The sequence below is a fragment of the Gavialis gangeticus genome, unplaced genomic scaffold (genome assembly GCF_001723915.1).
Source record: "Gavialis gangeticus isolate Ggan-Ray unplaced genomic scaffold, GavGan_comp1, whole genome shotgun sequence".
In the NCBI taxonomy this organism is placed as follows: Eukaryota; Metazoa; Chordata; order Crocodylia; family Gavialidae; genus Gavialis; species Gavialis gangeticus.
Genome location: NW_017729034.1, coordinates 71,579,651 through 71,601,282, shown reverse-complemented (window position 1 = coordinate 71,601,282; position 21,632 = coordinate 71,579,651). Strand labels below are relative to the sequence as shown.

The following is a 21,632-nucleotide window of genomic DNA, read 5'->3' as shown; positions in this document are numbered from 1 at the left end:
CCACTTCGCTGAATATCCCAGTCCTAGTCCTCCTTTTTCCCATGTGCTCTGTTCATCCCCCATTCTAACTTTCCAGCATCTCTTCCCAGTATCTCAATATTTGGTATATCACCACCTCCCCCTCCCCCTCCCCTGCCCTATTAAAGAAAAAGCTGTGTGCTTCATTCCAGTCAAGCTGCAGCCTTCTCTTCTTCGCTGCCTGGCAGCCAGGAGGGAGTGGATTAAAAGCATAAGAGAGTCCATTTCCTTGTTCTCCATCCCTGTGCCCAGCATCACCAGGTTCCCAGGAAGAGCGATTGGTGGGAAATTCCTGCTCGGCCTTTGCAGCCCTGGGCTACAGCATGCTCTGTACAGATGGAATCTTTGGAAAAGGTAGCTGCCAAACTCCAAGAAACCCACTGAGCATGTGTGAACTGAAATGTTCAGAAGTTCCCAATATGGTCAGATTTGGATAGATGAGAGAGGTTTTAGAGAGTCTCAACCAAAAGGATATATGAATTCTATAGTACGGAGAAAATATATATTTTCCTGACCTCATTTTAAGAAATGGATGAACCTTTGGCCCCAGTATTCACTGTATTTTTATTGTATATAATCCATTACATTATTACAGAGGAACTTTCTTTTAGCACAGGAATCAGGGAGAGCCAGTGGGTGGGGCATGAGGATTCTTTTCAACACATGAATTGTGTGCATTGGCCAATACCATTTACATATTTCATATCCACAGACTGAATTGGCTGCATACTTTTTATCTTAAAAATAACCATGTAACCACTAAAAAAGAAAGCGCCTAATTGATAAAATATGATCTGAAGGATGAAACTAGACAGAAAAAAGCCATGTGTTCCCAATTGTATGCCCATTTTATGAGAAGTCTCTGATTAAGTACAATTTACTGTATACAAATGATGATATTAAGTGCTCACCATTTGATATGAGAAGCATCTTTTAGCACACTGTGGCATACATGGCATATGAATCAGGGATCAACTTCTAACCAAAATGTAAAGCTGTCATCGCACTCTGAATAATGTGATTGGCAGAGCCTAAAACGACTTGAAATTCTGCAATAGCTTTGGGCATTTTGACATGCTCAAATGTTTTACAAAACAAACAAGGCAAATATAAGTTTTTAATCAAGGGCCTATTGAAGTCAATAAGAGCTTCTCCAGTAGCACAGTGGGAGCGGGATCAGACTTCTTGTGACATGAATACATAAATAAATAAAAATCTCTCAAAGGCATAGCATGCCTGTCTTGACAACTCCCCTTCCCTCACACTGCACTTCAGACTTTTGCAAAAGACATGTCAGACTTTAGCAGAATGCTCTCAAGTCCACTCTTTCTTTTCTAAATCACTTTCCTATGTCTCTTCAGACTTTCTCCTCCATTCGTTTTTCTTTTCCCTTAAAGGCCATTTTTCTGACCCCCAACTTTATTAATGTTTGGCACTTCATAGGAAATATCTCATAGCATTTTACAAATGTTACAGATGACTACAAATCCAAATGCAAATAGCTACTGGATCTCTTGACTCTGAGGGCCAGAGGTATTGACATGTTCTAGCTACTTCATGCTGCTCCAGTGAAGCAAAGCAACTACACATTTAATGAAAAAGTTCTACCACATTTGGGTTGTCTTGTATCACCACAACAGCACAAAGCAGATAGGGAAGATCAGCAAGTCAAGTTTTTCATTTTACATCTTAAGCAGTAGCTCAAACCGTTTGGCCCATTTGTAGTGTCTGTTTTTTACAAGTATGACAGGAAGTTCTTTCTACATTCCTGTATAAGAACTGCATCAAAAACTGGATCCAGTATACTGACGGCAAGATCTTCAGTGGTGAGTTCCAGTTCATACTGACTTGCTGGGTCTACAAGCAGCTGGTGTTTATTTACAGTAGAATATCGATTATCTGGATTCACTGGTGTCACCATCATTCCAAATAATCAAAACCCACAGTAAGAAGTCCTGAAATTACTTTAATTACTGTACTGTGAAACAAATATTTAAAAAACAATAAGCAGTAAACGTGGTATTGTCTAATGCAGTTGGCTTACGGCAAGGCTGTCCAGCTTCTAAGTAGCTGGTAGTCACATGCCTTACAGGCTGCACCAGGGTGAGCCATGGGCACGCCTCTGTCTCCCCACAACTGTACTGTGTGCCTACATGGCCCTGGGCTCCCGTGGCTCACCAGGCTGTGCATCACACTACCCTGCTCCCTGGGCCAGAGGCAGAGGCAGGAAGAATGGGAAAGCTCAGAGACTCCAGTTACTGTTGCAGCCACACTGATTAAGTGAGTGATGGCTGGGTGAGAGCCCAGGGGCTGTGGGCAACCTATGGGGCAGTGCTGACTTACATCATTAAAATTGCTGTATAGTCATATAGATAAAGCACTTGTAAATAAACAACAGTTATCTCACAGATTATCAAAATGCATGCCACAAAGCATAAAACCAAGATTATTGACTGAGCCTGTATGAATTACAGTGGATGTCTCTGATGGACAAATTCCATGTACGTTACGGGACCCAGAACTTTTATTGTGCTGGCGGACATAACCACTTTTTAAAAATAATTCAAAACCTTCTGGTGAATTGATGTTCTGGAGAATCAACTTCTAGATAATTGATGCTCTACTGTATTTCCCTACTTAACCAGTAGCATAGTTATACTGGGAAAGATTTCAATGGTTACCATACACAGTTGCATAGACTTGACTGAGCAGTGCTTAAATTACCGCGTATTCAATCAATTTTTAGACTCTTGGATAAAAGCTGGGTATGGGACAAAGTTCAGGTAGTGTGTAACCTGAACCAGGTCCTGTTTTTGTTGAAGGGTTCCCACTGAATTCAGTGGAAGCATTTTGTACAAAATGGTGGTAGGAAAATGTTCCATTGCATTTAGGATGTGTCTTGATTACACCAGAATGACAGTTACTCTTTTTGCTCACAGCAGAGGGCCTGACTATTAATAATTCTACAGATAGCTTGCATACCAAGACAGCTTTTTAATGGAAACAGTCATTGCCAGTGAGTGGTAAATTAGTGTTAATAACATAGACCAGGCAAAAGTTTTGGAGGTGGTGAGAAAATTGCCCTGCAAGTTGTTCTGTTTGGACACAGGTTTCATTTGTGGACTCAGATTTCATCAAGATGCTGTGTGGGCGTTGGAGTCTGTCTGTACAAATATATGGTTCCAACTGAGCAATTCAGCTTGCAGGATCAGGGGCCACATAGACTAGTGACATAGCAATGTATTAAATGAGTAAGAGGCATGCGTCATGCCTAGAGTGCCCAGCATAATCAATGTCACTGTTTAAATAAGATGCATCTGAACTAGGTAATATTTTGGGTATCAATGACATGTTGATAGGGCCACAGCAGTGGTTTACAGGCATTGGTGTCAGCAGCTAATGAGTGTTTATTGTAATGTTTCATGCTTGGCAATTAATATACAGTAAAAAGATATAAACCAATGAGTCACCTTTTTATACACTAATATTTATATCAAGTTAACACAGTTGAACTCTGGTGAGTGTTTATCTGACTTGGAGTTTAGACAGTACTAAGAAAAACATGCCATATTTTATTGCATACAACACTCACTATTATCCCAGTGACCATCTGCTAGAAATCAGGGTGTACATTATAAGCACGAAATATGCAACAAGCAGCTTCTGCAGCTTATGAGCTGAAAACAAAAAATAAAATCTGCATGCATGCAGAACAGTGGCCAGGCTTCACTCCCTAGCTGCCACTACTCAGTTATTTACTACCAGGAAAGGTCTTTTTTTCTTCATTCTGCATTTCAAAAACAAGGTGCTTACTATATTCTGGGACCTGTTGTTTGTGAGAAATTATGGCATTGTGGCTCCTTATTGCCATTTGTATTATACTGCCAGAACCAGCATAATTTAGTTTTGTTGAATTTGCTGGTGTGTTATAAAGACAGTCTCTTAGTGGTGGGAAACTGTCTCCCTTAGTTGTATAGATAAGTTAGATTATAGTTAAACTATTCTGAACTATTTTAATATAAATATATTAAAATTATAAATGAAAGCGTAACAATTGGAGTAGGCTAGAAAATGGAGTTTCTCCCTTCTAAAATTTAAACATTTTGATCTTTGTGTTCATCCTAAATCAGGGTGTAAAATCAGAAACATCAAATATTTTCATTAATAGGAAAAACTCAAAGCAATATCAACATGAAACATGTGGACACTTTTGGTTAAAGAGAACAAATACTTCTTATTTCAAAATGCCGATGCTTTAAAATGTTTTGGAGATTTTAATTTTTGCCCTTATAAGATTTTCCTGCTTTTGACATTTCAAAATAGTGAAATGTTCATTTGAAATGTTTAGTTACCTAATTTCCCCAAAACACTTCAACCAGCTTTGTCCATAATGATGCTTCCCTGTGTCCTATAGAGCATCATATAATAAAAGTCAGTTCAGGATCCCAAGTTAAAAAGAATAATTTTGGTTTTAATTAACTAATGCAATGTGTCCTGATTTAAGGATTTGATCCATTAGCTTCAATGGCTTTTTGATCAAATTCCAAGTCATTAAGCCCCTCCCCGCCTTCCTTTTCATATGCAGTGACTGTATGAGATCATGCCATGTGCCCTAGCAATATAAAACAGAACAGAAACAGAGCAGTGATGTATTAATTTCAGAATCCTGCAAGAGTCCTGATAAGACATTTCCAGTGGGAATAATGTTAGTGGTTGATCTCATTACTCATTATTTTGTGTCATATTCCCATAAGAATATTAATTTTCCATCACTTGTAGACCCATAGTTAAGCAATTGTCTTTCTATCTTGCCTATCTGAGGCAAAGTCCAGAGGGGTTCTCCTGACTGCCTTTCCCCTCAGATTGTTGTACCATTGGGAAAAGGGTAATGAGGAGCGGAAAATCAGGACCTTTTGGGGTGGTGTCTGTTTGGATGAAAACTGATAACAGGGTCAGACTATTTTCTAAGCATGCTTTGTTTACAAAGATGTATGAGAGCTTTGTTTCTTTGGACTGCATGGGAACTGCATGGAGGCAGTCTTTTTTGCTGAAATCCTTGATAAGGCACTCCAGTTCTTGTCCCAAGAAGACTGACCTTTTTGCTCCTGCTCACTGACTGCAATCACTTAATACATGATGTTATTCCAGCCCTCAGCGCTTTGCTTAGAGCCTGGAAAACCCTTTGAGCTATGCGCTCCCTTGCAATCACACAGCTTCCAGAGATAAGCTGGAGTCACCAACCTCACAGTCTCCCTGAAAATTCTCTGGATGGTTGCCTGCATATGTGCACGTTTCCTTTCACCTTAATGAACAGTTTGTTATAAAGCATTTCCGTAACAATATTTAAGTAGTTGCACTATTTCATTTATCCCTCCCTTTCAAATCAAACTTTAGAGCAGGGGTGGGCAAAATGGCAGATCCAGCACCTGCCCACATGGCTCCCAGCCGGTCCCCATGGAGAGCCCAGGATCGCAGGGCCATGACAGTGCAGGGCTGCAGAACCAGAGCTTGCCCCGGCCCCATGCTGTTACAGCCCCACAATCCCAGGTGTCCATGGAGACCAGCCGGGAGCCGCATGGGCAGAGTATGCAGCTGGGTGGGGAGTTGTACTGGGGCCAGGCTGGCACTGCAGCCAGGGCTGAGCTACTATCCACTCCCTGCATGCCTGTGCCTGCAGAACTTGCATTCATTTAAGGAGAGTGAGGGCAGCAGATCATGGCTCTGCCCTGGTCCCGGTCTCCTGTTGTCACCACTCCAAGATCCAGGGGTCTCCCTGACCCTGCCCAGCCACCTTGCTCCTGGTTGCAGCCTCATCCCAGCCACCCAGCTGCATGCCCCATCCATGTGGGTCCTTCCCCCAGTGGTGGGTATGGGGCAGATGGGCCTTGATGTCTGGGAAGCATGGCTCAGTCTGGCAGCAGCAGCCAGAAGGAACCACCACTGCAGGGGCTCCTGAGAAATGGAGTCTGCTGTGGTCCAGATCTGGCCTGTGGGCTGGATTTTGCGCACCCCTGCTCTAGAGCAGTCAAATAGAGGGGAGAGCATGTAGATGATAGTGACTATATCTTCAGTGCAAAATAGTGCTTACTCAAAATAGCTGTTTCAGGTTACAGATATAGGAGAGACAAGGCATAGAGCTTTTTACCTCACCATAACTAGTCAGAGTTGGATCCGTAGTTTGCCAAGAGAACTCAGTTTCCATCTTGTGGGAATTTTTTGACATTTCCAAATTCGTATTCGTTTTGATTAGGAACAAAACTAAGCATTTGGGAATTTTCAGGAACAATGAAAATTACATTTCAAAAATGTAAATTCAGAACAAGGTTTTCATTTTCAAATGCGTTGTTTTCCACGGTTACATTATTTCTTTATTTTTATATCATTTTAGGACATGTCTGATAGTGTATAACATGATGATACTGCATCAGGTCAAGTCATCTTCTACCATAAGAAGACATATAAAACAGGCAGTCTTTGGGCTTACAACATGATTGGTTCCTGACAACTGCATCTTAAGTCAAAATGCTGTAACTCAGAACTGATTTTCCCATAGAAAACAATGTTATAAATGGAGGATTTGTTCCTGAACCAAGGCCCGATACCTTATTTTCACCAAAAATAACCCAGAATTTTGTACTCAACTATAGATGAGTAATACACGTACAGTAATGTATTTATATTATAAATAGCAATCATATTGATTTGGAAGGACTTCTTTGAGGTGACGACTGGACTTTTTGAAGGGCTCTTGGCTGGAGTCGTCTTAAGAGTCTTGGCTGCAGGTTTCTCTGGAGTCTTGTCTGCTTTCTTAAAGAAGGTGTCCAAGGAACTTTGGACAGATGTTCTCCAGGGAGATGGGCAATTGTTCCCATCAGCGAACTTGTTTGCTGGCATGGCATGGCGTCAGGTCAAGTGTCGTGAAGTCGAAACTGACATCAGAAAGTTGAAACAGGGTGTCAATTTATGAAAGTTGTAAGTGCGAAATGTTGTAACTCAAAACATTACAAGTCAAGGGCTGCCTGTAATCCAGATATTTTATTATTACAACTATTTGAACATTGTTAAGGGCAACTGCTATTTAATACTGATTAAAAATAACTTATAAATATATTTCTCAATTATTTAGGGGAGGAGAGGGAAGTGCCCATATTTTGCGTAGAAGCCTTGTGGTGAAGCCATTTGCCCAGAAGTGGGAGAACTGGGGCTCTAGGCCCTCAGCCTGAGGGACTCAGACCCACATCTCCCATGGGTCTGTCCTAACAACCAGATTAGAGACAAGGTTTTATGGGCCCCCTCTTCCTTTCTGCATGCTTACCTTTCAGTTCTCAAGGCTCCTGCTGGCTTGAATGTGTGACTGCTCCGAACTCAAGTTAGCACTAACACCGATCAGAATTTGAGCAGCCCAAAGGGCAACATTTAACAAGACTCAAAAAGGCATCTTAGCGCACAGTTACAGTCTGGCCTTGAGTGATTATCCTCCCTTTCTGTTAGAAAGTGTTAAACTATTTTATTGCCAGAGAAATTAAAGGCACTGTGATGTAGAAAATCAGATCTTTCAATCTGTAGGAAGGATCACTGCCCTTGAGGATTTCAAACAATAATATATTATTGTAGAATATTTTAATGGTTATGTCATAATATCACACTATTTTTTGACATTTCAGTGGAAGTTGTCTGTAGTGCCTGAAGGCAGTCTGTTTAGGGGGAAACATTAGTTTTTCTCTTGCCAGCACTAAAAATGGATTGCGTGTGGTGCTTAGTTTGCTGCTATCCCCATGTTTTTTACAGTGGTAGTTGGGTAGTTGCCACCTCATTGCAATTCTGACAAGCCAAAGTGTAACCAAAGCATAATTAATTACAGGGTTGGGTTTTTTTTAATGTATTACTTTATTCATGATGGGAAGTGAATGAGGTTAGATTGAATATGACTTCCCAGCATATTCCTCAGCAGTAAGGCAAAGGATTAAAGACCATCATAGAAGTAAATATCTTGACCAATATCAGTAAGGGTTTGGGAGTTCACTTTTTTATTTACAATTTCTGAAATGGGTTTATTAGCTGACTTGGTCATTAGAACTCCCTGATTGAAGTATATTAACAGAGCTGTAACAGGACAGCCTTATAGTTGCATCATGGGAAAGTCAAGACATCTGGGTTTATATCCATCTCTTGCTATCTCTTCATCTTCCAAATGTGGATGGTAACATTTTGGTATCTCGCAACAGTTCTGAGGCTAACATTAATTGTTATGTGTAACGTATATTGAAATATTCATACTGAAGGTGCTATTTAATTTAACTGTTATTAACAGGAGCAATTTGGCAGTAAAAAGATGAATCTACATGTACTTTTTTACATATGCAAACCATAGATAGGCTGGAACTAGTCTCTCTCTCTCTGTCACCTTACCTTGAGCCAAATCTTGGCAGATATTTCCATAGCCAAAAGCACGGTGTTAGGAATTAGTAGAAAACACAACCTTCTGAAATTCTGGTGTCTCACAGTTTTCTTTGCCACAGTGTTCACTGCAGGTACAAAGAAATTACAAATTCTTTGTGGATATCATGCAGTCATTAATTATATTCAGGACCCTGTGCAGAAAGCGACAGTAACAGTAAACTGAAAAAAAACTTGTTCGTTTTTGTACTTGTACTTAAGGAAAAAGACAGTCAGATAATCAGATCCAGCAGAGATATGGGGGCCGAGTAATTGTGGAACTGTATCCACTGAGGATCTGTCGGTAGACTGGAGAAACCTTAGAAGATATCTCCAATCTGGATATACTATTTTGTTGGGCAGTTAATTGAAACCATGTTGGCCTTTGTTTTTAAGCTTAGACTTTTCCTTCTGGCTTGTTTCATACCATAAGTGTGACTAGTGTGGGTGGGAATTGGCATTTGATACTGACTCTAAATGGTTGTGGAAGTCAAATATTTCACTGTAGAATGGCTTTTTAATCAGGTTAATCTTCCTCCTTATGTCTGTTCATCTTACTTTCCACTTTTGAAGGGTTTTTTGATTTTTTTTAAATCTTGTACTTCTGGGAAAGCTCACAGGTTTTAAAATATGGAACTGCAGATCACAATGGCAATCACTAGACCTATCTGCAGTGTGCTTAAACATCTGTGGGTTCACGTGTTCTTCACCCTACTGTATTGGTTGTTTCTTTGCAGTTTTCAATACAGGAAATAGAAGGATTCTGTTCTGCCAGAGTTTTATCAGGCAACATTTTTCAAAGAGAGGAGGGACAAGGCTTAGGGAGGCAGAATTGCTGCATGTAAGAAGGGTTGTGTGGGATGAGACAAGAAAACCAGTGTTATTCTGCTGCCATTGCCCCTTATGAACTCCAGCATAATGGCCATGCTGGGGGTGCAGAGATTGTGTACCTGCAGTGCACCCTTGATATTGGCCAGTTGGTGGCATTATGATCCACAAGTGAATCTTGAATGTTGCAGACAGTCTGCTTCCTTATTTCATTTCTGTCCATAAATATGACAATAACCCCTGTGAGTTTAAGGTACATGTGGTTAAATTTTATGTAAGATACCCACACTTTGTCTTTTCCTGATAACACACCCCAAAATAATTCCACAAGATACAGTTGTGTGATGTTTGTTGTTGTTATGTCTCTAAATTTTAACCTTCTGCTCTTTTTGGTACCATAAAAGGCATCTGTTCCTCAAAAGCTCCCATACGGGCATGAAGGCCATCAGCTGGTCAGACCAGAGCCATTTGTTAAACACTTATGAAACTATTAACACCCAGGATTTGCAAGATTCTTTCTTTATTCTTTTTAATAAAAAGTAACCCACTTGCTATTTGTCCTGCAATGTAAACCTGCTTAAACCCAAAGTAGGATTGAAAGGAGTATGGAAATGAGACCCATTTCCTCAGCAGGAGAGTGGTGGGAACATGCACCTCCAGAGCTCTAATGTAAAACAGCAACAATTCTCCTTGTAAGTTTCCCTGTGTGTGATGACTACCAAAGCTGCCAGCTATATTCAGTGAAGTGTTTGATCCAGGGGGGGACACCCCTAACTGCTGGCTGTGCAAGCCCCTCCAGGGGGCCTTTCCTTCCTTCCCACCTGCATCCCTGCTGAGGACCAACTGATGAGCTTAGGACCTGGATATTACTGAAGAACATTCTGTGACGGTACAGGCAGGGAGCCAAGAGGAAAGGGTTTAACATGAGGTGTGTGTGCTGGTTAGCAGAGGTTGACCATTTCCATAGAAGGCAACTGATCTGTTCTGTGGATCCCTGTGGACTTCCCACCAGGCTGCTTTCCCTTTGAAATACTTTCACCCCTTTGGAATCTTGTGACTGAGTTCTCTTTTCCTAATGAGTGACGGATGTAGCCTACAGTTGTACCATGTGATGCTCTGCTCTTATTAGAGTTCACAAGCTCGGGGGTATTAGGCCTACTACTTGGATGGTAAGTGATTGAAGGAAATACTCCAGGAGTTTGGTAGCATTCTTCTGTCTGAGCAAAGACTGATCCAGTTAGGAGAGTCATGTATGGTCTATTGTACTTTTGCAGATGCTCAGTTTTGGATTGATGCAAAATTAAGGTTTGGATGTTTTATGGTCATTAAAAATGCCTGGCATTTCTTGCAAGCGTAGAAATGAGCAAGCAGCAAGGAAAGAAGAAGGTTGACATGAGTGTTTATGAAAATATTAAGGTAGAATTCTTGCCATAGGACTTGGCTTTCATTGTCTCCTGAATCCTACTGTATTGTTTCCAAACAACAGCTATTTAGTTTCATTTCAACATCAAATATCTAATATTTAGAAACTTTAGGTCTTGTAGTTCTATCAGTAGCACCCCTGAGACTAATATCCTGTATGAGTGGCTGCCAACATTTCCATAACAAACCCCAACATTTGAGCTGGGAATGTGGGGTGCTGCTTTCTACTAAATGGACCATGGGATACAGCAGAAGTCTGATGAGCCTATATTGATCCTAGAACGTTTGGCCTTAAAAATTACTCAGACCAAGAATGTGTTTCTCAGTTCCTGGCAGTGTGGAAGCTCTGGTTTTATTGGAGCTGTACTGCCCCCGGAGCAGCCAAGACTACAGATACTGTGGAAAAGATAATGCAGCCCAGGCATAGAACTGGTCAAATGATCAAAATAATCTTTTGTGAAAATGGTTGCATTTTTTTGTGCTTTTACACTTTTTCCTAACAGAGTTGACATTTTTTAACATAAGAACAAAAACCAAAGAAATTAATCTTTTATTATTTTCTACTGCTCACTGTCCATCCCCCTTCCTTCTACTTCTAGCAATAGAAAAATGGTTAAAAGAAAAAAAGGAAAAGAAAATAAAGAAATGAAAAGAACCATAAAACTGAAAATAAAAAAATGTTATCTTTTTAACTCCAAACCATACGATTTTGGAAGGAAATTAAATTATCTTTAAGTATGTATTTAAACACGAGATACCTGACTAATCTGGTTTCCATCTTTGAGTTTTACTGAGATGTGCTTAAAGTTAAGCGTATGCTTTGAATTCTTTCCTGTATCGAGGCCTTAATAGCTAAATAACTAACACCTCTACATTGACGACTTTTCTCATATTATCAGAACATACGCCAGTTAATAAATGAATGTAAAAGCTTAGGTTCTAATCTCAGATGCACCTGTTCAAAACTTAAGTTTACACCACTGATTCCATTGGAGTGAGTCTGTATTTACTTTGCTTTCACTAGGGTCATAATATCTCTCTCCACAACTCTTGCATTTTTGTATAGACAAGCACTCTCTTTAAATCGCATAGTTTGCAATTATATCCAGTTTTCAAAGAACTAGGACAATATTGTCCAATATATGATAGTTCTTTCAAAAAGAAGTGAACACATAAATAACAGCCAGATCTTCAATTGTTATAAATTGACGCAGGTCCATTAAAGTCAGTGGAGCACTGAACTCAATGGAACTACGTTAGTTTGCACTCCTATAAGGTCTTTCCCCATCTGTGCAGTTGTTTCAAATGGACTTGTTAACATGGAAAACATACTACTTTCAACAGGCTGCTTTTTATTTCAGGTATTATTTTAAAGTCCAAGCAAAGAATCCCTACGGTTTTGGACCTGTGAGCTCTTCAGTCTCATTTGTCACAGAATCTGGTATGGGTTATTATTATTTGTTCTTATTTTAAGCTTGAGCTTCTAATGATAGGTAAGCCAGGAAAATGGCAAAACTGTAACACCTATGATGATTGATAATCACGATGATAAACTTTCTGTGTTAATATGATCGGGTTGTTAAATTTGAAGACAATGAGGTGAAAGTATCTATTCTTTCAGGTCAACATAGGAAATGTAATAACATGGATCTATGAAATTTAATACCTATATGAAGTGCACCTGGGAAGTTTAAATTTCAGTACAAAAGACTATTAATATTCAGCGATATAGGCACACTGGGACATTTAATACATCTTTAACAGATTGAGCAGATAATAAATTAGCTTCCTAATTGTGAACAGCTGAATGGTTGAAAGTAATTGTCTTGGGGTGGAACATAGGAAGCAATTATTCCATCAGACAGGAAGATTTCAAATGAATTTTGCCTTTTTTTGACAATGTGCACTCCTTTTCATAGGGACAAGAGCGAGTTAACTGTGTTTGCCTGAAGTCAAGCAGAAGGCATGTCAAGATAGTACCTTAAAGTCTACTCATTCAGAAAGGCATAAGATTTTGTAGGCAACAGCCTACTTTATCAGATTCTATGCTATAGTGGTAATAGTGCTATGCTGTAGGGTAATATGTACCCTATAAACTAGCTATTTTTTTCCAGTGAGCCCCAAGCCAGTGTTATCACTGAACAAGAAAGGGCCAAATTCTACAGTCTTCTCTCGTGTTAAATGTCCAACATCTTCCTGGATTACAGATTTTAGCCTTGTGATAATTTTGGTGCTTACTGTCTCATTTGTACCCATTTAGCTTAATCCAACAGAAGTCCAAGAACTCCTGTTAGGATTATGGAAGTTCTGTCAGTGAAAGCAAACAAAATAGAGCAACTGCAAAATCAAGTAAAAGGTTCTGTGTAATGGACCCAGAATGTTTAAAGGAATAGGTTTTGTTTAAATGTAATCCAACAAGAACTCCTATTACCACCTTCATTGTGAGAATACAATATAGCCTGTCTTCTAGAAAGTGTCCAGCAATTTACAGAATTAGGGCCAAAGGATTTACTTTTGCCATTTGAAATCAGTCAAATTAGAAATGTTATCGAACAAGTTAAATCAATTATGTTTTAAGTTCTGAATTGCAATATGGCCAAGAAGGCTTTCAAACTGTGGTAAATACCAAAAGAGTTGTTGCATCTCATGCCCAGTGTGGTAGTTATTGTCACTGAACAAATCAGGGGAAAGAAAAGCTACTAGTTCAGAATGTTTCTCTGAAGAATTTGAAGCTTTCAGCTGGTGAAAATGCAAAAGAATGTCTCAAAGAAGCAACTGCCATCATGGGATTGGCAGGGCTGGAGCGCTGTAGCCATGATCTAGACTGGAAGGAAGAGCACTTTGTGCCTGAAAACTTGTCTAACATAACTCCAACTATACAGTGGGTTGAGTAACACATATTATGGGATTAAGCAGTATAGTAAAGGTGTACCATTTTACCCCAGGTCATTCTCTGAAGAAGACAGCAACTTACTCTTTGATTTCTTGAGTAAAACTTCCTGGAACTTTGCCAAACAATGGATAAACATATATCTTTGCTCGAGGCATCCTGTGCTCAATAAAGGGCAATTCAGGAACCTATATATATATCGCAGTGACAGATACAAAAAAGTGCTTGTATTTTAATCTAGCATTAAACACCTTTTTCAGTTCAGTCTTGAAAGTTAAGCCATAAATCAGAAACTAATAAGTGATAAACCTTTTATCACATATTCATTTTAAAAAGACAAAATTTCAGATGATCAGAAACTATTCATGCTTTAGACAGGGCTCTCAGGGGCTACCAGGAGCTTCCTATCACTGAACTAAAGGGAACACTGAAATCTTTTTTTCCCCCCCTTTGCTTGCAGTGGAGTTTATCCACTTCGGGGTATTGGTACATCATAAATGGCATAATCCAAGTATAGTTTCCTTCAGTTGAGGAGGTCCTTGATATGGCATGAATAATGTTAGCTTTGAAACCAGCGTTCATGAAACAGCTTGAAAGAATTGTTCTCTGCAAATGCCATTTTCTTTGACACCCAATATGTTTAACTTTAGGAGACATAAGGCTTCAAGGCAAAACACTGAATTGTACTTTTTAATTTCATTATAGATAATCCTCTGCTTATTGTCAGACCACCTGGTAAGTCTTTCTTTTGATAACGTCTCGATAACTGATTGTAAATTCTTTGTAGCAAGCTGATATTGTGGGCATACATATATACACACACGCACATAGAATGAAGGTGGATTCTACTGTTTATAATAAAGGAAGTTACCGTGTTTACTCGAATTCAAGGTGAGGTTTTTTTTTCCACTAGTCGGAGGGGATTGGGGGGTGGGGGAGAGGAGAGGGAAAGCCCCTCATCGTGCAGTCACATACCAGGACACTTCATTACATTGTCTATGTCTATCATTAAACTGTTGCCAGAAACAGCATGTGCTCAGTTATGAAAACCACCTATAACATTGATGAAATGCAGCCAACATTGAGCATAATTATAAAACACGTGGCCCAGATGGGGAAACATACTGATAGGAACTTACCACGAGGCTAGGTTGGGAGGAACTGCAGGAAGAAAAAGGGGCAGGGAGGCTACCTGGCCCCCCCCGATTTATTTTCCCTGTAGCAGTGGGAGGGAGGGCAAATTTAAGTTAACTCTCCAATAATTATATTCTATATGTGGAAAATTATAACAAATTTATAATTTTTCCTCATATAGAATCTAATTATTGGTGGTTTGTCTCATATTCAGGGTTGTCTTGTATTCAAGTAAATGCACTGTATAACAAGCCAGTTATTTATAATATTGAATCTTAGCAATGTAATTGATATAGCCTCCAACCACTTAAAATAGTTCTAGTTTGAGTTCTTTAGGAAAGGTCTCTTATTTCTTGCTGGCGTCAGATCTGTTATTATTTCATTGAGTCTCTGATATAAATTAAAGTTTCTGCACAAAAAAACCCAAAACCTTTAATGAGGTTTTTTAATCCTATCTTTTTACCTTAGCAGCAGCAACAGAATTTATTTCACACTCAAGTGTACTATCCATTGTTGGGGGGGGGGTTGTTTTTTGTTTTTTTACCATGTGTTCTTTAATGAAGAGACCCATTGCCTTGTTTAATATTAAACCACATGGGACTATATACAGATAATGTTAGTGTCCAAACTACTCAGAGTCTCTGTTAAGTATCTTTCTAAATCATATGCCCATTTTTAGGTACAGGAGCTACCTCACTGAAAGTAATGAGACTATGCATGCACTTAAAATTGGGCACACGCTTCAGTACCTTGCTGAAATGGGATGACATCAGGGGAAATAAGAACAAAACCAAGATAGTGCAGGCCAATTTGTGCTTTTAGCTGTACCATTGCAACCACATTAATTTCAATGTGGTTACATGAATGCAACAGAGAGCACATGGTCTGTACCAGACAAACTGTGGGAGGGATTAGTTATGCTGGACAATGGGATAATCTACTGTTTGAGACCCTTTTGCATTCTAGATGCATTAGGATGAATTAGGAACAGGTGCTTAAGAGGAATCTTTTGACACTAGTCTACGTTTTTGTGACTGTTTTCTGTTTTACAGTCACAATTAGAATGAAAAGACATAGAGCCCTCTCCCAGAAGTCCAGGGGGAGGGAGACATAATTCATTAATTGTCCCTTCTGTATTGCATCTTAGAACAGAAGGTCCTTACAGAGAGAATGGATCTGATGATTAAGTCAGGGGATTTTTCCATCTCTAACATGATTTTTAAAAGTGTTACATGTAATCATTTTAATGCCATTTTAATGGCATATGATTAATGAATGTGTAGAAAGGATCTGACATAATTATTGATTTTTATTTCATTCAATATACAGAAAGCAGGGAAGGGTAACACCTTAGAGAGTAACTGGTTGATTTTTGACCTTGGGCATCTAGAAGTAAAAAGGATAGCTTATTATCTTGATCCTGAAACTTGTGATCCTGATCCTGTTACTACTTGACCCAGGTCATGAATTTCAGCAAAATGTTGACATTTCCTTTTTTTCTAGATCTGTCCTTCATATTTTATTTTATTTTAATTTATTTTACTTTATTTTGTTTTTTCAAGGTGGAGAGCCCATCTGGATCCCCTTTACATTTAAATACGATCCTACCTACTCAGATTGCAGTGGCAAGCAATATGTGAAACGGACTTGGTACAGAAAATTTGTGGGAGTGGTTCTCTGCAACTCTTTGAGATATAAGATTTACCTCAGTGATGACCTGAAAGGTATGCATGGGGCTTGGGTTTGTTTTTTTTTATGATGGCAGGATTCAGATATGCGAGGCTGTTTTTATTCACTGGCTTTATTCATCAAAGGAGGATGGGATACCATCTTGAGGACACTTCTGAGAGCCATAAGTTGCAGCTGAAGATGCTATGGAGCCATATCATGCTATTCGTTTTTAAACAGATCTTGCCTCAGAGATCAGTGGGGAGTCCTGCTTAATAAGTGGATGACATAGCTTTGATACCCTGCAACAGGGGACTGTCATAGTAAAAGCAAAGTTCTGCATCTAAGCAACCCTACAGACCTCTCTGCAGGACTTCTCAAAAGGAATTAAAAAATGGCCCCAAGTGATAAAGGTACACATATAGGACTACTAAGTAAGAAACAGGAATATGAAGCTTTGGTCTGATTCCTGCAGTTGACCAGTATATATATCATTATACTTATAGACATTCTTTCCATTCTGAATTAAAGCAGAAAAAATATTTCACTTATAGCACTAAAAAAAGGCCCATGAGTGAAAGGCAGAACATATAATTACATTTATTGAATGGCACACTTGTGCTCAGAAAGAATCTGTTTTACCAGTTAGGTAGTGCACCAAATCTTAAAAAGCTGTCACTAAGCAACTCTACAGATACCTCAGGAATATTCTTCGTGCATTCCTCCTGCAGAGCTTCTGAAAGCATAAATGGAAATCCACACCTGTATTAATTGCCAAATATGTATAGGGGATCCATGGAAAGGGTCCACATAGAGAGTTTTTCTCTTTTAATGGGTTAGATATACCCTCAGTGGAAATCCAGAAACTGATAGGGAATCGACAGTAACCTTCACAAGACTGTAGACACAAGAATCTATTTTACCATGAGGGAATATTAGGGTTCTAGGATTATCCCTAAACTTTTCAAGCTTCTTTGGAGTTTTATGGCAAAACATTTGCATTGTTGCAGGACCCTGAACAAGTGACATGCAAACAGTCAGAACAGTAGGATCCCAGTGTATGAGGAACCTGCAGCCACACATCCTAGCTTGAACCTGAGACTGCTATCAGATGAGCACTACTGGCCTAGGGGTATTTTTGCTTCCTCATCACACATTGAAGTAGCTGGTCCAGTTGGAATTCCCTGCACTATCATTGGTGTTGTATTATAGATAAATTATTATTTTGTGGAGTTCCAGTTTAAGAAAAGTTACAGTGCTTTCCCCCCCCACCTTCCTATTAGCAAATACAGCATTCTTTAACTTTTACAGTATTATGTATCTATTGATGCCTTGGCATATTTACCTTTAAAACCTTTATTTATTGGTGCATTACTTTTTGTCCTGTATTTACTGACTTTTTGCTGTCTTTATTTTCCTGCAAATGGCAAGCTGCCCCCAGCAAAAATAAAGCTCTTTGTAATAGCACTAAGGGGAATAGTTCTGATCTTGGATGTACTTTTCAGATACATTCTATGGTATTGGAGATAGCTGGGGGAGAGGAGAAGACCACTGCCAGTTTGTGGATTCTCACATGGATGGAAGAACAGGACCTCAGTCATACGTTGAAGCCCTGCCTACCATTCGAGGTAAAATAGTGAAACTAAGGTCAAATTGAATGGAACCTGGAGAGCTTGCACATCACCACTTACGATTTTCTCTCACTCTGTCCAGAGTTATAGGAACTTCTGTTAGAATTCATACCAATATAATAAGACTATAGGATTATCTATGTATACACTTAAATGTGCATTAGCCTATTTTAATGTGCATTAAAGCATCAAAAAAAGCATGAACTTTTGCTAATGCTCCTTAAAATAGGCTAATGCACATTTTTTTCATACCTGACAATGGAGGTACTAAATTTAATGCGCATTAGCAAAAGCGCACGAATGAACATATAGAAAAGCCTGCTCTAACGGGTTAATAATCCACAAACCACAATGACCTGTAAAAGTTGAGAGAGAATGCCTCTGCAGATCACTTCATGGAATAAACTAGAAAATTACTAAAAGCCCTGACTAGCTTTTGAAGCCCTTTCACCTAATTATAAGGTTTGGCTCATCCAGTCACAAACCAAAACAATACCACATGCCATATATGATTAGTTGCAACTATATAAATATGGCTTGAATTTTAATGTCAAGCATTCCTGGTAAACATTATATGATCAGTTCAAAATCATACACCCACATAAGTATTCCATGAGGAGAAAAAGAGGCTGTTTTTTGTGTAAATGCTTTTGCTCTGATATTAGATTTTGGGTGACTGTGAAGCTCCAAGTCAGTTACATTTAGATATCATAGCATATTATTGCACTTCTGTATTTGTTATAAGGATTGCTAATCCAGCTGTGCATTACCACCTCTCAGAAACAGATAGGGAGCACACAAATTCTGTTTGGCACAGTAATCAACAGTTCAGATGTTCCACTGCATAAACTATGTAGAAAAGAATGCTGAGGATTTTTAATGCGTTAAGCTGTCAAATTATTTCTGCAGATGGGGAAAAGAGTTACCAGTTAAATAAGTGGTGGTTAACTCTCTGATTTCCTGTTACATTTTGCCTCCTTATTTTGTTATAAGGTGGGGATTATTTAATATTGTTCTGAGTCCTTTAAGATGCTATGTTCATTTATTTTTAGGGCATCTTTCATCCTAGACTGCTTCATGAACTTAAATTGATATGACAGCTTTATAGAGAGGAGAGAACCCACTGTTGCCATGTAGTGTTCTGTTGGAGTACAGTGCAGAAGGTGGTTAAAGACAGATCATAAAATTACACAAGAAGTTCAAGACAGAGCTTTAGAGTAGAAAATTCAATTGAAACTGTCAAAGAAATGTGTATAGATGGAATGAGATGATAGAATTCGGCAAGGTTGAAAGGACTTTTGACCTTACGTTTTGCAAAGTGGCCTGGGACTAACAAATAACATTTAGGTCTTATTTTTTGTTCTGGTAACTGCTATGTATGAGCCCCCTTAGTTTTCAGTAATGCAGAAAAGTCATTGGTCAAGTCATTTCCCTTTGGTTTGAACCACCCTTTGCTGTTTCTCTGACAGGGTATTATCGCCAGTTTCGCCAGGAACCTGTATCATTTGGGCGCATTGGTCATACAACGCCTTATTACTATGTGGGCTGGTATGAGTGTGGCGTGCCTATTCCAGGGAAATGGTAATCATGTAGCAGTCTGCCTGCAGACGTGACGCAGAACGCACCATCCATGCCTTTTGAATGATTCGTACCAAAGGACTGTGAGCAGTTGATTGAAAAGCAGAAACAAGAAGGGAACCACCTAAGACCAGCTGCTCAGAAGACCCCAGCCAAACCAAATGCTGTACACATTTTGTCAACCTAAGTCTGTGGTGCTGCTTGATGTCTCTGCTTGGGAAACGTGGACAGGGTTCGAGTTTGGTGTCTTCCTTTCTTTCTCTGGGTCTTAAAGGCATGGAGATACGGTTGCATCTGGTGCGACCTGTGAAACCTAAAACTTTACTAGCCATGAAAACTTGGAAGTTGCCTATATCTTGCAGGAATGACCTAAGCATGCTGTGCTTGCTTAATGGAATTGCTAAACACTTTCCACTGTTAGGAATGGAGTGCTCTGTCACCTACCACTGGCAGAGCTCCATGCTTCAGAATTTTACTATGCAGTCATGCCAAGTTACTAGACATTCACCAAAGGCAATATATTCTACTTAAGACTTTTTCTATGGGGTTTTCCCATTGCTGGACTAAACACCAGGTCACAATGTAAATTCACTTATATATATAAAATACAGTACTGTATGTCTGCAGGAGTACTACTTAGAGATACTGAGGTCTTCATGTTCACTTAATAAATATGTTTGGGATTATTATGTAAAAGGTGCTGTTAGTTCCATGAAACATTTTCTTATGCACAATATATTAACCATGGAAAGAACTGTGTTCTTCTTGTGAGTACTGTTGAACTGTTACAATACTGACATTTTTACTGTTGATCAAAGGGCTATGTCAGGCTTCTTCTCAAACCAATGGACTGGATATTAAAGGGGAGTAAATCCCTTTGTCCATATTAAAATTGCACTGTCAGCCAGCATAAGTGCCAGTTCCAGCCGTGTATCAACGTTAGTTAACTTTCTGTCCAGTACTATTTAACAGGTTTAGCGCAGTTTTTGTTTGATCCATTTTCATCTTGTTCATGTATTATTTATTCCTTGCCACTTTATTAAGTATCTCTTTACTGAGGTACTGAAGAGGTAATGCAGGACTTGCAGACAAGTTTTAACTTATTTTCTGAAAAAGCAGATACCTTTAGGGATGTTCAAGGGACACAAAACTCTTCTAACTTTGATCCATCATGGGAATGCAGTATGAAAGTCTCCATGCTCTTCTCTAAAGTACCTCATAATGGCAGACCAGTACAGTGTGTCTAGGAAGCACACACCTGATTTTTGCCAAGGGTTGCAACATTTGTTTGAAAAGCTGGCAAAGTAGCAGCATTTCAGTGCATCACAGCATCAGTTTTCTTCTACCCTGTTACTGTCTTTCTGTGCAGTCTTGCATTACCAGTTTACTTTTCACCAATGGGTTGTAGCCTCTGTGGCCAAAACATTTCACTGTAAAAACCTCTCAGCCTTTGCGCATTGTCAAAACAAGACTCCAGCACTCTGACGGCCTGGGAAAATAGCAGTGTACCTCGGGGACAGATCCAACCTCTGGTTTATCTTTTGCTCTTATTTCAGTTTACACACAGTATAGGACTAATATCTTTAAAATTGCTTGTGTAGTTATTGTAAATGTATGGGGAGAAAAGTAACTGAAATGATCATTAAAAGAGCTTTTTATTTTTCACAGTGATTCTGGGATTGAACATTCAGTTGTTTTCTAATCTTTTTGCTTCCATACAGTGCCAAATATATGATCTTTAAATATAACTTTTCCCTAATAAACATATGATATATTGTTCCATTTTAATTGTATCCCTTCTGGTTGTCTGTGCTAAAAGGCTGACATAGATTCAAGTCTCTCAAATGTCAGAAACTCGAGAGTTGGAAGAACAAAAGGTGCCACCTTTCATTAACAGAAGAAGTGTGTGTAAGACCAAGTTTCATAAGGGCTTTGCAGCCAGAATAACTAGGGAACAGTGTCCCAACTACTCCTTTAAAATGTTTTCCCCTACTGAACAATATAACAGGAGAAACTGTAGCATAATT

The 21,632-nt window shown here is 39.2% G+C and overlaps 1 protein-coding gene across 3 annotated transcripts in view; it reads left to right on the top strand.

Annotated features, from left to right (window-relative positions):
• The window catches only part of FNDC1 (fibronectin type III domain containing 1), a 136,109-nt gene extending 114,716 nt beyond the window's left edge, over positions 1-21,393 (top strand). For all 3 annotated transcript variants that reach the window (XM_019527050.1, XM_019527049.1, XM_019527051.1), the window contains 5 exons: positions 12,066-12,145; positions 14,300-14,329; positions 16,291-16,452; positions 17,902-18,024; positions 19,497-21,393. In XM_019527050.1, the coding sequence (XP_019382595.1) occupies positions 12,066-12,145; positions 14,300-14,329; positions 16,291-16,452; positions 17,902-18,024; positions 19,497-19,612 (511 nt within the window). In that variant the 3' untranslated portion in view covers positions 19,613-21,393. The remainder of the gene's footprint in view (positions 1-12,065; positions 12,146-14,299; positions 14,330-16,290; positions 16,453-17,901; positions 18,025-19,496) is intronic.
• Positions 21,394-21,632: the final 239 nt, after the last annotated feature.